At 42.9% G+C, this 15,806-nt stretch overlaps 1 protein-coding gene across 2 annotated transcripts in view; it reads left to right on the top strand.

Annotated features, from left to right (window-relative positions):
* The window catches only part of RyR (Ryanodine receptor), a 313,565-nt gene that overhangs the window by 281,860 nt on the left and 15,899 nt on the right, over window positions 1-15,806 (top strand). For both annotated transcript variants that reach the window (XM_075673606.1, XM_075673605.1), the window contains exons 115-120: window positions 3,383-3,469; window positions 7,885-8,172; window positions 8,301-8,431; window positions 9,894-9,936; window positions 10,449-10,564; window positions 14,075-14,135. In XM_075673606.1, the coding sequence (XP_075529721.1) occupies window positions 3,383-3,469; window positions 7,885-8,172; window positions 8,301-8,431; window positions 9,894-9,936; window positions 10,449-10,564; window positions 14,075-14,135 (726 nt within the window). The remainder of the gene's footprint in view (window positions 1-3,382; window positions 3,470-7,884; window positions 8,173-8,300; window positions 8,432-9,893; window positions 9,937-10,448; window positions 10,565-14,074; window positions 14,136-15,806) is intronic.

Genomic DNA, 15,806 nt, shown 5'->3' with positions numbered 1-15,806 from the left:
CCGAGGCCCAATCATGCCCAGCCAGTATTTGCTTTGCTAAAGAGCTGCTCTGCGTATATGTCCGATATACTGCCTAGCGCTAGAGTCACCACCTGCGAAACATTCTTCAAGCACGGCCAGACTCAAGTTTCCTCAAGGCAATATTTTCGCAACAGCAAATCCATGTGCTTGTTAACTTTTCCTAATTCCAAAGGACTGCGGGCTATGACATATCCGCAGGTCATCCTGTTTGTTCCAGAAATAGGAAAACAGTCAGTAATGCTAACAACCTCTTTTGAACACCTCACTTTGTCTTACATTTCTTGTGTTTGGACAGTGCTCTACCACACAGTTTTCTGCAACACCAGCAGTTTTGCATAAACTCTTCAGGATCACGCACGCAACCTCTTCAACGTCAGCGGAAGGAACAGCTATACGTGAGGCATTATGGCTCATTTGTATATAAAGATACCAGGGCTGGGGGCAATATTTTCAGATTCTAAGCTTTGCAAGGAGTTGGACATCTATTGAACAGAGAAGAGAACAGCCAACTCATTGTAGACATAGCTCTGTTGGATGTAAAACCACAGGCAAAAGGTCACATGACAGTGTTTCAGTGGATACCCAGACATTCTGGAATCCTTGGCAATGAATCGGCAGATACAAAAGTAAAGCTTGCACATAAGGAATCCAAATCAGTAACCATTGCCCGGTCTAGACAGGACATTATGGCACTGCTTTCTAATGCAGTACTGAGAGCCTTCAGTTTGCATCGGGCTAATCCCAATCCTCGACAAAATTGCCTTTCTGACCTAGACATAACATTCAGAATTCCATCAAAAGTAAAGTGAGACCGTACGACTTTACTACAGAGACTGAGACTCAGGGTAGCATTCACATGACGTTGTCTTCACAAGACAGGCATAAAAAGTGACCCAAACTGTCAGGAATGGGACACTCCAGAGACAGTCTCACAACCTCTGCGACTGCCCTGGTTGCAGCAGGGAATGACAGACACATAATGCCACATTGTCTGGATTAGATTCTAGGGCCATGGAAGAGCAGTCAAAGTGTACTGAGAGCAAGGTGAATGCTCTTTGACATTTATAATGGAGAGTGGTCTCACCTCCAGGCAGTAGGCAGATATGGTAGCACACCGTCCTGTTTTTTTTTCTTTTCGCTGCCTATGCCCCCTGGTACTGTTTTATAGTGGTATATGACAGTTGCCACGCTACTGTGACATGGGTGAGGTGTGCACAGAACATGTATGCATATTACATGTGTAGTATTTAGTTCACTGCACACTATCATCATCCTCCACACTCTCTCTCCTTTTCCTTCTCCTCCATTTCCCCTTCAAAGTAGCAGGCCAGAGGCAAAGCTGCTATTCAAAAAATCGAATAGTAGATATTTGATTCATGAATTGAATTATTCAGATGTTCGCTATTTGATACGGTAATATTTGGGTATTCATATAGCCCTACTTATTATATCTGATATTCATTTTAAGCATATATTCACGATATGTGAATACCGGTGAGAAACGATTTAGATTCACTCTGCTATATATCCACTCTGTTATATATCCACTCATTTACTACCGTCAACTTCCGTTAATTTGACCATGACAGGACTGACGAAACTGATCTAATTATTCGGTCAATCAAATCAATTAAGATGGAGAAAAAAACCCAAAATGCACCACTGATTCATTTGGCAGTATTTTTCAGATTCTAACATGTCCCCGAATCAAATGCATGCCCGCTTTCTATGTCTACAAAGTAGAAGAGTAACGTAGAAATAACTTTAAAGCTTATACGGAACAGGTGTGGATCTGAGCTAGTTGGTACGGCATCATTTTCCTTAAGGCTGGTCAAGCGCACAAAGACATGGACGGCAAAAAGAAGACAAACAAGGTGCTTTGTTTGTCTTCTTTTCACCATCCGTGTCTTTGTGGACTTGACCTGCCCCAAGGAAAATGATGACATCAAAGCTCCTACACAGAGTAGAAATCTAAAGCGTGCCCGATATTTTAGCAAGAAAAATGGGCAACGGGCTAATATGTGTTGCACACTCGTGGCTGGTTTCCCAAAGTCAACTTCTTCGCACAGTTTTTTGAGTCTGGTTCGCATCAATAGATTAGTGTGATGCGGTAAATCATACAATATGGAATGCTTGACTTCAGCAAAGGTGTTCAAAAATAATATCAAGCAATATTTGAATGAATATCCTACATAGTGCCCAACTTGTGTCCTCCCCTGTAGTTGTACTTACTGTAGTATTATTGTACACGGTGTAGGACAAGTTTCTTTGTGATATTTTCTATGTATACAAATATTCACTTATTGTATTGGTGCATTGTCATATTTGTTGCCTATGTACAGAACCAATGTATTATCTGTTATTTTATATCAAGTTGTGTACTTGATTTACACGCATATTTTATTGTTATATATGCACTGCATGTGTCTGCTGCTGCATGTAACAGGGAGCCAAAGCCCAGTCAGGTCAACCGCCTTTTGCCTTAGCTTCGCCTTTCATTTGAAAGAAATAAACATCAAATCAAATCAAATGCAGAAAGGCATCTATCAGAGTGCACAGTGCAGGCAATCTTAAGCCCAATTTCCTCGAAAAAGAAGAGGTGCGCATTAGAATCGGGTAAATACCGCAATCAGACATTGTGAGCTAAATAGTTATGCTTGAAAATAATCATAGGCAGGCTGAAAATAAGGTTTTTTGACAGGCGATGATGCATGTTAAAACCATTCACTGTCCCTTAAGCTCTGCTGATGCAGACACTAATGGGGTTGCTATTGGTGTCACCCTTGGATCAGGCTCACACCTGCTGACTGGTTAAGTTTGAATTATTCATCGAAGGCTAATCTTAGGATTGAAATAACGAATGTCGGGGCACCTAGATATGCATGTGCTTGGTGGGGATCGAATTAACTGAAAAATTGGAGTTAACTGAAGTTGAATTACCGGAAGTCTAGTGTACATCCGTGCTAGCTATATAAAGATCCAACAGTGTTTGCGCGCAGTGTCTCAAGTGTTTGAGAACTGCAGAACACTGTGAAAGCACTCGCACGACGCTTATCAAAACTTTGCTCCCCTGACAACGGAAACTGAAGTTGATTGTTGAATGGATTTCTTATTTGTGACGCTGTAAAAGCAGTCAAAGTGAGAGTTGCAGATAGGTGATGTTTGGTACCACAATGTGAAATAAACCTTGCCTGCTGCACAGCTGAAACGAAAAAATAGCATGCAGTTGAATTTGATGAATCAGACAAGTACAACAATTTGAACTGGATTGACGGCTAAAGAATAAAGAGATGCCACTTGTATTTTTGGTGAGATTTTTGCAAACTGATTGAGTTTCCTGGTGTTCCCTTCTGTCTTGCAGAGCTTCCTGGCCCGCAACTTCTACAACATGAAGTACATCGCACTCGTGCTAGCTTTCTTCATCAATTGCATTCTCCTCTTCTACAAGGTAATGTTTCACGCTGTCCTTTGGTGGGAATGCTATTAAAGACCAACTGCAACGAAATTTTGAGCCACACAAGAATTATAGTTTTAGGTAGTGCCCATATGCAGTAGAACACCCTCTGGGCAAAATTTTATGTTTGAAATTTGAGTGACTGCGTCGTGAAAGGCTTGGAAAAGCAAATGTTTATGATACGGAAACTAGAAAAAGATGTCACTGTTACCGCTTGCCAGAAGTGACGCGTTACTTAGAACATTGGAAGCCAGCACAGCTTCTCAGCATGACCTATGAAATAAGGTGACAGCAGGGACTGCCCATGTGGCTCACAGAAAAGTCTCGGAACTGACGAGCCGGGAGTTGCACCATATCGGCTAGCTGCCAGACGTACACGCTGTTTGCTGAGGTGCTATAATAAATGTTGCTAATCCAGATTTTTGCACAATTATCAACCCTGCAACTTTGCCGGGATAAGTCCAGTAGTGTGCTACTCATTTATAGCCAAATCAGCCAAAGTTAAATTTTGTAGCACTTGGCCTCTAAGAGTGCTTGTGGCATTAAATTTTTCAGGTCATGGTGTGTTGTACTACCGTAGGAATTATCCTCTGTACTGTACTGAGAGCCCTTGTTTATTTGGTGAATGGTTGCTGTATTATTTATCATGGAGGGTGTGCTTAGGTGAGATCCCGTTTGCTAAAGTTTGTGGAAATGACCTAAGCCTTTGTGTCATTTACCTTTATTTCCATGACTAGTATTTATATTTTATTATGCCTGGTGTTTCTACAAGGACTTTAAGTAATACTTAAGAAAGGCTGTTCTGCAATAAAAGGGTAGTACCTTCAGAGACATACCATCAGAGATGCCTACCACGGGGTGACAGATCATATGTGGTAATTGCTTGCTAACTAACAAAAATCCAATATCGAACTTTTAAACTTTTAGTTTCAGCAGGCTCATCGTAATCAGAAAAAATTGAAGCGAAGTTTCCGTGCAAGCCATATGAACTTTTGGATCTTGCAAAATGGGATGACCCCCGGAACTGGGGCATGATAAATTTTGGCTGTCACATGAAACCGAAACTGGGAAGCTGCAGTGAGCACAAAGGCATGCCCCTTGAGGCGACGTTCTGCTTACGTCACCTTGCAACGGGCAGCCGGCGCGCTGCTACAGTGAAGAGCATGGAGACACAGTCCACTGGCTGCCCGCTCTCTGGCGGGGCTTTTCACGGTAGCCGCAAGCCGGGTGGTTCAGCTAATATGGGAATTTTGGTTAGTATGTATGGCTTTTCCTAATCTTTGTCCTTTTGGCTTCAAATGCATCGCGACTTCGTAAACGCGTCATTTTAACGAAAATGTGGTTTAGGTAATATGACAAACACCTTTAAAATTGTCCAAAAGCAGGAGTTGAACACGCAGTGCCTAGTACAGGAGCCTGATATTCATGCCCTCACAGCACGGACGCAGGTATCGACAAGCGGCACAATAAATTTCTCGTGGGCAAGCAAGCGCGTTGAGGCATTTGGCACATTTCCATTTGGCCTAGCAAGGCCCAGTTAGAATGCAAGTGAGAGCTTGTGAGGGCAAGGTACATCCAGAAAATGCAAGCTTCCAAAGAGGGCACGTTGGAACGCAAGTGAGCGTGTTGGCTGGCAAATCAGGCAAGAGCAAATTCAGCGATGATTCAACGATACTCCTTAATGCAAATTTTGAGTGCAGCTGTTTAACTGTTTAGAATTCGCTGTATATTGTGGCAAAGAATTTTATTCTGAATGACAGGGTCCTCAAGGCGGCGGTACTGAGCCTCCGCTGAGTCAGTTCGTTTGTCAACAGAGGCAGACGAAGCGTTTCTACTCGTTGCGCTGCTCATTGTTTAGAAAGAAAGCGTGAACACAGGAACACGTCGCTCGCGCAGAGCGCATTCTCCAGCAGTGGTGACACGGTGGGTCCGCAGCCCACGCCAGTGCTTTGTTTTCATATAAGGTATTGGTGAACTCACTTGCCACCTGCCTGGTCGCCACCGTAGAGCACATCTCGAGTGGCACTCCGCTATCCTCCTCGCCATTCTGCGATTCTCTCTTCCTCCGCTTTCTTTCTTGTGTTCTCTTCACTGTCGCCGTCCTTCATCTCCCACCGCACTCTGCATTTGCTCTTTCATCCGTCGCTGTGCTTGTTCACTCAGTTATTCCAAGGGATGCCGACGCTCAATGCAGGAATGACCAGCTAAGGGAGGCGCTCTAAAAAGCACAACAAAATTTCTTTCATTTACTAAGCACAAGATTGGTGGCAAAAACGAATTTATTGGGGAGATCGTCATAGTGTGCGTGGTATTCCTTGGAGTTGCTTACCCCCAAGATATGGCAGTCTTGGTTTTAAGGATAGAATATAAGCTTTATAAGTAATGATTCCATATAATGCTATGCACTGTAGGACCATTTCCCAGTGGGGATATTCTGCCCCAATTTTTGGGGGAACTAGGTACTGACGAAAAACGTGTTAATAAAAAGGTGTTAATAAAAGCATACCCTGCCTTGGACGTTTTACTGAATGCGGGATGCTTCAGCATGACTGCAACATAATACAGGGTGTCTACCAACCGGGAAAATCAGGAAAACCGGCACTTCTCAGGGATTTTCAGTAGTCTGGAAAAACTCAGAGAAAACTCAGAGAATTTGTGCTTCTATCAGGGAAGATTAGCCGTAATATTATAAAGGGTCGAAAGTTGCGGTAATGCTGGCTCGAGTAACACAGGAATCATAATGAATCGACTTTGACGCCCTGTCGTCGACTGGAGTAGTTGGCAGCGTACCGTCAACGACCGACTTTCCGGATTCCCGACAATTTGGACGGCTTCACAGCACTACCACGTACCTCATATAGTCAGTGTATCAGAACGTCTGAAATTTCGGACGCAAGAACTCTTCGCCATCCGATTTTTCAGATGTTCTGCCGTGACCACAGGTCCGAAACTGCATTAATCAAAGCCGCCACCGCTGCCATTTTGATTACCTCGCTGCCTCGAACCGGCAGCTCGCATGCAGATCCGCTGGCAGCCGTAGCCACTACAGCGGCAACGCTAGGCCTAGCTGCTTCGACGTTTGCTATGAAGCTTATTGCCATTAGGTGCCATGTTTTTTATTGAAAGAATTCGCTTCTGTCAGCAATGGCATGGACTCCGCCTTTGTGGTCCTCGCGATTCGCTTAGAAGCTTGGAAAGCATGCTGCGTTGCATAATGCCTGTTCCCGAAAGTCAGCTTCGCCTCTGTACAGAAATGTTGCTTGGTGAAGCATATGCAAAAGTATTGCAGCGAAGCACAAGCGTGGGAAGGGGCTATTGCCACGGGACACAGAATGTATTCCTTAATTATACACGCGTACACCTGGTATTTCCTGTCACAGTGCAGGCACTGATATGCCTAATACGTGTACCGACAGGCCTTCAGAGCGTTTTCGAATGTGCCTGTGGTGGTTTGAGCCCTTAAGGGCAGTAAATGACATGCATTTATTTTTTTCAATTGGGTGATTTTTCGGACTTCCTCGCGGCCCCTAAGTAGTTCAAGAAATCAGACGTGGACTGCGCAACTGACCAAGAAGTTGCTTCAATGGCCCCTGGGGCGAACGAGCAGGGGAAGGAGGACAAGAACAGAAAGGACCTACGCATTGACGGATGAACGGGAGAGGAAGCATGCTGCCGCCATTTTGAAGGAGCTTGAGCTCAAAAAACAGTGTTGGCTGATGCCGAGATGCAGGTGACCCTCATCCAAACCAAAATAAAATCTTTAAAGCAGTGAAACACAACACTGAAGCGTCGTGCATGGGCTGAGAGTATGTCAGGACAGTTGAGGTTGACTTACGAGCTGTTGAGAGAAAATCTCAATTGTGACAAACTTCGGGCCTCATACCACTGAGCTTGCTATCAGTTGCATCTCCTTTTTATTCATATTTCAGAATGTCCGACTCGATTTGCAATTTTTTTCGAAGACATTTTATTTGCTGTGCATTTTACTAACCCCTCCCTTCTATTCTCTTTTTGAATAACATAAACTTTACTCCTTCGTATTCAAATTAGAGTAAGTCGTTTTTTTTATTTTCATATGCTTACTAGAAAGTGACAGCATCGCGCAGTATGGTTTCAGCCCATCTTGACTTAAAACATAGTTCTGCATCACTCAGGGAATTTTGCCAAGGCACTCAGGGAAAGCCTGAAAAACTCAGGGAATTTGAAAATGTCAACTTGGTAGACACCCTGTAATAGTTGGGATTGATTTTCCAAATGTTTTGCAAAAAACTGGGCCAGCCACAGTGAAAGGAATCATTGCGACTCCCGATCACCGGGTGTTTGCAGATATATGCACCTATGCATCACAACTCTTAAATGTAAAAGGTAGCTCAATGTCAAGCATCAGTATGTCTTTGCTCACTATGCAGGTTTCAACAGGCGAGAGTAGTGACGACGACGATGCAGGCTCTGCTGTGGCCGCTGCCGCCGGGGCGCTGAGCGACAACGAGGGCGATAGTGATGCCGGCGGCGGTCTGGCCGAAGTGCTGGCTAATGCAACCGAAGCTTTGTCCGACTCTGAAGGCAGCGAAGAGGAACTGGAGGAGTGGGTGATCATAGAAGAGAAACTCTTCTATCTGGAGCCCATAATCCGATTCATGGCCCTGTTTCACTCACTCGTCTCCTTCTGCATGCTCATCGCTTACTACCACCTCAAGGTGTGTGGACACTTCTATCATCTTTCTAGCAAGTGCAGTCAACTTCCGTTCAATTGGCCCTGATGGGACCAACAAAATTGATTGAATTGAATGAAGAGTGATGAAAGCACAACCACCTTGACATGCAGGTTCCGCTAGCCATCTTCAAGCGAGAAAAAGAAGTTGCCCGTGCCATGGAGTTTGACGGCCTGTATATCACCGAAGAACCTGCGGAGGACGACGTGCGCGCGCGTTGGGACAAGCTTGTGATAAGCACCAAGTGAGCAGCATCTTACTGCCTCTCATGCCTCGTCCACCATTTTGCAAGTTTTAATCAGGTAGAAAGGGGAAGTGTTTATAGAACACAGGTATACTTTTCAACTCTCGCAAATTTTTTTGTAATGTTCACAAATTCGTGCTTGTTCTAAGCATTTACGAATATTGTGTCAAGTCTTAAAAAATGAATTCTGTAAACATGTTGAAAGATGGGGCCGGAGGCAAGATTGCAAAAAAAATTCATGCAAGAAGAAAAAAAATATATTGTGAATGGTACCTTTACTGCTTCTTTCTGGCCGTGCAAGATGCTGTATATGGAAGAGTGGCACCTAGAGCAACTTTATTAACAGAATTTCCTGAAGCAGGCCAAGTCAGCAACAGCAAAGATGCTCTGATTTAAAAGCAATGTTTTGTTTGTCAGTCTGTGCTGTTCCAAGGCTGTTGATGCTTGCATGTTCTGTCTAAAAATAAATGAGCATTAATAAAGTGCGATGGTATTCCACAGAAACGTGCGTGCTCAGGGGAAACTTAAGAAAAATGTATGCCATCCTCCCCCCCCCCCCCCACCACAGCCCTCATCTTGTCTTATCTGCAGGACACTTACGAATTTTAGTGTTCAGAGATTGGCAGGTATGCATAGGTATTCAGGGTGTGGTTAGAAGGAAAAAGATTTAAGCAAATAGCACGAATGAATACATGAGTGAGTGAACAAAAACGTGAGAGAGCCATCTATAGAGAAAGATAGGGAGCAAGAGAGTGGAAACGAACGTTTTCCTTTCTAAATCTGACCATCTACCACTGAACACCAGTGGTACACTGGTGGTCGGGGCATCTTACCACAAAAATAGCCAAAAGAGCCAAAAAAAGCTACCTAAAAATGCATGATTTCATGTCCCAAGGCAATAGATTGGCCTAGGTACACTGGTGGTCGGGGCATCTTACCACAAAAATAGCCAAAAGAGCCAAAAAAAGCTACCTAAAAATGCATGATTTCATGTCCCAAGACAATAGATTGGCCTAGTAAAAACCTCTTACTTGAAAATTATGCAAAGATTTCAATTAATAGATTAATGGTTTGCCTTTGTAGCATAAGTGGAAATAGAGCAGCAATTTCCGCACAACCCTGACAAAACATGAAAATTATATTGAAGGTCAACATGACTGAGACTTGACAATGTTGCACAGCTGCTGATAATTTTGAGAGACAGGAATGTAAGTGTGACTGTTAATCGCTGGAGACCGTTTGAGACAGTCAAATTCTACTGCATGTTTTCCCATCCATTGCAGTATTGTTTCTTCAGACTCACGTATACATAAAACTAGTTCACTCATTGTTTTTCTGTGTTATTGTCCCTCCTACAGCAGCATAAAGCATGCATGTGTTTTACGCAGTCCAAAGTTATTTATAGTCTGTGCTGTCTTAAAAGGCAGCAAATCATCATTAGCTCACACACTGTTTATTACAGATCTTTTCCTGTGAACTACTGGGACAAGTTCGTCAAGAAAAGGGTAAGAACGGTTCTCTTTCAAAAAGCACCCTATATTGTAACCGGTGAGCCACTCTCAACGCATGGAGTGACATCGGTCGCATATAAATACATATATCTTGTGTCTGGCTAAGTACAAATCCATAAAAAAATACATTTCACACCAAAAACAGCTCTCACATTTGAAAGTCAAGCCAATTTCCCTTCAAGAAGTTGCTCTCCTGTAAGTGTTTATAAAATGTTTGCCTCTCTTTATGGACATTATTCTGTCTTACTCTGGATAATGCCAACAGGTAGCACTACAACATTATAAGGCATTCTATATGCTTTATAAGTGTGATGCTGAAAAAAGTGGCAGTTAACTGCTTGTATGCTGCGGACAAGCTACATTTCCTCCGTGTGAATGCAGAAGAGATACCAAGGATGAATCACAGGCTTTGGTGCAAGCCACAGAGGCTCGTGCAAGCCTCCAGTGATTGTAATAAAGATATCACAAAGCCACTTTATGATGAGCGTTGATCTCTTTTCCAACAGGTGCGTCAGAAGTACTCAGAGACGTACGACCCCGAGGCCCTGAGCAATGTGCTTGGCATGGACAAGAGTGGATCCATCTCTCAAGAAAAGGACGAACCCAGCGGCCTGTTCCCCTTGTAAGTCTTGACTGAGTCACAGCTTTGGATTTTACCACTGCTTGTCTTGCTGGCTGTCCTTCTCTGGACTACTGCATTTTTGTGCATATCAGCCGCACCAATAATTCTAAATTTACCGATAAAGTAGGGGCGCAGGTTTTATGCTAATTTCTCCTTGAGATGTGACTTCGTGGCAGTGCATATTCTACTTATGGTGTGGCTTCACGGCAGTGTGACGCCCACTGCCATGAAGCCACATTTAAAGGCAAAATTTTCCACCTTTTAAAGCTTCGTTATCTCCTAGGGAACCCAACACTCTCTCCATTCCCATGTGTTGACGCTTTCTTCACCTAATTTTTGTGGTCTCCCATTCTCATCGGGCCACCATTTTGCGTTTCTGCTGGCTTAGCAATTAGTGAATAGCGCACAAGGTGCCGGTGAACCTGAACTCGATCGAATCACAATGAGCTCCACTTCACAGAAATCCTTTACAACACTGCAGAAGGTTGCAGACTATCAGCATCCCTAAAGAGGTGGAGAACGGAGCCACTGCGAAGGATACAAGGATCCTCCAAGGAGTCTCCATCCATGAATGGAGACTCCTTTTACAAATATTTGAGCATTGTTGCATGCGGCTAGAAGGTTATACTTTCGGATTTCTTTTGTGTATGTAATTCTAGGTGTGGGTTATATGTAGAGGCAGGTTGTACAGGGACAAATATAGTACATTGAGTGAGCTCAACATTTTCAGAGGCAGAAAAAGACTTGGAGCATTGCCGTAGAGTGTAGAGGGAGACAGGTTAGGAAATGAATACTGTTTAATTTGCACGTCAATAAGTATGTGATAGAGTGATGCAGATAGAGGAAGGAAAGAACCACGAGTGAACACTATGCAACAAAATTGAAGAAATACCAGCCCACCATGTGATCACGTCACAATAAGTTTTAGTGTCTTGTAGCGCTGTACTCCAGCGCATGCTTTTCCAAAAAAAAAAATATCATCAGGTGCAACAGTCACACTTGCATGCTGCAGTGAAGATGGTAAACCTATGTGTTGCAACACACGACCAAAGTTACTCAAGCATATTGGGAGAAAATGTGCACAGGGCGGTTGGCAAAGCATCTCAACAAGTATGTGTCGAATAAAACCTACCAGGAACCAAGCCCTCTTGACCAAGTCTTCAAAGCATGGTCACATGTTAGGCAACTTTCTGAGAGAGAAAATGTAAAGGGAATAGCTTCACAGCTAGTCGGTTTGCAAAGCCTGGCTGCATGGCATAATGCTCCTTCCTAGTTTATTTCCCCTTCATTTGTGGTGATGTAAACCCTAACGGCTACACTCATGGTGCTTCCTCACAAGTGTTAATGGCCATAGCTCATGATTTGCTCACAATTGCCACATTGGTTATTGGTGCCGAATGCGATTTGAGCACTAGCACTCTTCTTAAGTCAACAAATCAGAGTGACTGTCTTCAGTCATGCTGTGCATCTTATGGGCATCCATTGTTTGCTCACTCCCTTCCTAATTTTATACTATGTAATACTTTCTCCAGCAAAGGGTAGCTGAGTGAATGCCTGTATTGTTGACGTCCTACTCCCTCTTTATTTTTGTCAGTTACAGAAATTGCAAATTAGATCAATCTTAGAATGGGCAGCTCTTTGTCTGTTATTATTATAGAATTCACATCCGCAAAAGCTTACCACACCTCTGTAAATTTTCAGTACTTCATGCTGATCATGTTACTTGTGTGAGAAATGTAACAGCATATTCAATGCCTATCACTTAGACTAGTTATTCTTTGCTTGCTGTTGATGTAGGCTGGCTTTGGTATGATCATAGTGGTCTTTACCAAATGTCTTTTGGCAAGTCTAACAATTCTCTAGCTGAAAAGACTTTGCTTCAACGTGGAGTTCCATCCTTCAGATGTTTGATTTTGTGTGAGGAAATGATAATTATTTCTTCACTTCTTTTTTTTTAAGCTGCATGCTTGTCGCATGCACAGTTTATAGCTGTGAGACATGCACGAATACCCATACGAGTTGGTTTGCCAGATGTTGTTTACAAGAATTGTGTCTGATAAAACTGTGCTAGGTGAACCAGGAAAGCGGCTCAGCAAATATGATGTCAAACTTTTTTTTTCTATAATGAAAAATATTTTCGATCACGTATTTTTATGTTTCAGGGTAACGTATATATTTCATGTTCAACTCCACTTTATGTATAGCCTTTACAGAAATTAGTTGTTTGAGCCTCTCGGTTTTGCACATGCAGGAGCCTGTGTGAAAATTTTGTGGAGTTACTACTATGCGGTCTAGTCTACATGGGAGCTTGTGAGATATTTTTTGTATAGTTTACAACAACTCAAATGCCTCAATGAATTGAGTTTTTACATATGACGAAGGCAGGTCACAAAAATATTCATAGATGTGAAGGTAATCAACCCAACATATGCACATAAACACAAAAGTTGGCAAAATTATAGTGCAGGTAACAGTCCTAAAGCTTATAAACAACAACTCAACAACTCTAACTAAAAACAATAAAGAAATAGGCTCATATAATAGACTTCCGTTAATTCGAGTCTTGTTAATTTGATTTTTTTGTTATATTTGATATCAACCGAAGCTCGCAGCCAGTGCCCATGCGTTTATATGTGCCCAAATATTCATTATTTTGATGCTAAACTTGGCTTTTGCCAGATAATTCTAACTCCACCAGTTGGAACACGCGTTGCTCACCCCGATGGTGACACCAATAGCGGCCCCCTTAGTGACAACATCTGCCTCTGTGGAGATCAGGGTCAGTAAATGCATTGAATGCGTATCATCTACTTTTAAAAACGCCTATTTCGGGCCCACCCTAGGACCGTTTTCAAGAACATAGCTCACAATGTCTGATTAGTCTGTTTAGGGTATTCAGTTGATTTTAATGTTCACCTTATTTTTTCATTAAAATTGTTGAGGTTATTTCCTGCACGGCGCAATTGCTTGATACCAAAACCGCCTTCAAGGCATTTGTATGCTTTACTGCATAACATCAGCGTATTGCGGGAAAGTTGACTTCAAAAATTGTGCGGCGAAGTTGACTTTAGAAAACTAGCCCCCTGCTAATTTTTCTGGCTAAAGAATCGGCTGCACGGTAGATTTCTACTTTGTTCAGGAGCCTTATATCATTTATACATTGGCTTTCTACACTAGACGAATAGTAAGTGGGCACGCGTTTGATACAGGGGTGTCCTAAAGTCAGAAAAATGCTGCCAAAAAATCAGCAGTGTGATTTGGTGTCTTTTCTGCAGTTTGATTCAACCCGCCGTATAATTTAATTCATTGTGTTGGTCCCATCAGGATCAAATCAATGGAAGTAGACTGTATACAAAGACAGCTAGGAATTAGCGCGACTCTGAACTGCAAAAATAAACAGAATAGGCAATTTACACTTTCTAGAAATGTCAGCAATGTCATTGATTATGTCATTGAGGTCTAGTCATTGATAACATAATTGATGAAATCTTTATTTCTTCTTATTTCAAGCATCACAAACGTGGACTGGAAATACCAGATTTGGAAGTCTGGAGTCACAATCACTGATAATGTGAGTATTGCAAAGGTGCCTCATTCCTTTTCACCTGTGTTGAGCGCAAAAGAATGTTCGAAGTCACGGTTGTACACTGTGCTTAAAGCACCATAATAAAGCGAATAACTTTCTCTGGCTTTCTTGCCCATTTTCATGGTTGGGGTCAGACATTTCTGACGCGAACGGCATGTACTCTCGTGCAGTCGAGTTTCTCGGTTTCGGAGCATGTTGATCGTCAAATGTCATCTAGCCCCTTGAGATGTGTGTGCTTTATAGTGTCTGAATGATGCAGTTGTCCATGGTGGCATTGTATTGTGTTTTTCTGCAGCTTGGGCACATTTGTCGATGTTGTTAGTAAGCCTGTGCCCTGCAGGGCGCATTTGACACTGAAGTTCACTGCGTGTCTGTTGTTGAGCTGCACCGCTTCGTCTTGCTAGCTCAGGGGAGCTTCGTTTGGACCGACTCCCACAGTGTGCAGGATTTGCATGATTTTAAAAGCAAATGGTTGGAGGAGGATAAATGAAATGGAGCAAGGAATGCTATTTTTGTATTCTGCTAATTGCATAATCAGTCAAGGTGAATAACCAACTTTGCAAACATTAACTTGAAGAAACGAACTTCCAATCGGTTGTAGAGTGTTCTAGGAAACATCTCATTCAGTGACTTCTAACTTCCAACCTGTTACGTAATAATTTTATTGCATCTCTTCTGTGTTGGTTGTTGTTGAGAGTTGCCTCCGCGAAAGCTTATTCATCAGTAATTAGAATGGCTGACAGTCCTGCATGTGATGCCTGGGGCTGCGAGGAGAACATTGACTCTCTATAGTGCCACTGTCCACAATTTGTGTCCATAATTTTTGTGTGTGTCCGCATTCAGGAAGCTATATGATCGTCTTCCGAGTGAACAGACAATACCAGAACACTGTCCCCACCAATCATTGGCTCAGAAGAAAGTTAAGGCACTTTTGTGCTTTTTGAGAATATCCGGCTTGTGCGAGCACCTTTCACCCTGTATTGCTGTCCGTGCACGCCTCTCTACCCCCTCTCTTTCTGTCTTCTTTCTATTCCCCTTCTCCTTTTCCCCGGCATACAGTAGCCAACCACATTTCTAAGTGTTTAACAGCCCTGCATTCCTTCTATCTCTCTGTCTTATTGCAATTAGCATTATTCGAGAACTTCACACACTTCCTGGCTTGTTTGTTTGTATGTAACCTTTATGCCACCAGCTTGGGTGACTGAGCAAGCACAAAGGTATATCTTCTGTTCTTTAGGGCTGAAAAATCATTTAAAATTTATCCTGTGTTTGGTGTAATCAAACCTGCGTCGTCTATAATAAGGAAGTCTTGCTTCTGGTTACATCCAGACACGTTTCACACGTGGACTTTGCAGTGGCACTGTTTGATGGCACAGCAAATCTAGAGGGAAGCGTGAGAGAGGAGCCCGCCTGAAGTATACGCTTCATACATGACGTATTTCGGTGGTGGCAATGCGGCCTTTATGGAGTAAACGACTAGAGTAAAATGGTGCAAGTGCACAGCCATTATCATGCCACCATTGTCATGCTCTTGTCAGTCATTTCGTTGTTGTCATGCTGCTATCTTCATCAGGCTGTTGTGAGTTTGTCGTTGTCATGTCATCTTGGTCAGCCTGCCATTGTCGCCACACCATCACCTTCATTGTCATCATTGCA

The sequence above is a fragment of the Dermacentor variabilis genome, chromosome 11 (genome assembly GCF_050947875.1).
Source record: "Dermacentor variabilis isolate Ectoservices chromosome 11, ASM5094787v1, whole genome shotgun sequence".
In the NCBI taxonomy this organism is placed as follows: domain Eukaryota; kingdom Metazoa; phylum Arthropoda; class Arachnida; order Ixodida; family Ixodidae; genus Dermacentor; species Dermacentor variabilis.
Note: the sequence above shows the minus strand (reverse complement) of the source record. Positions and strands in the feature narration are given on the sequence as shown.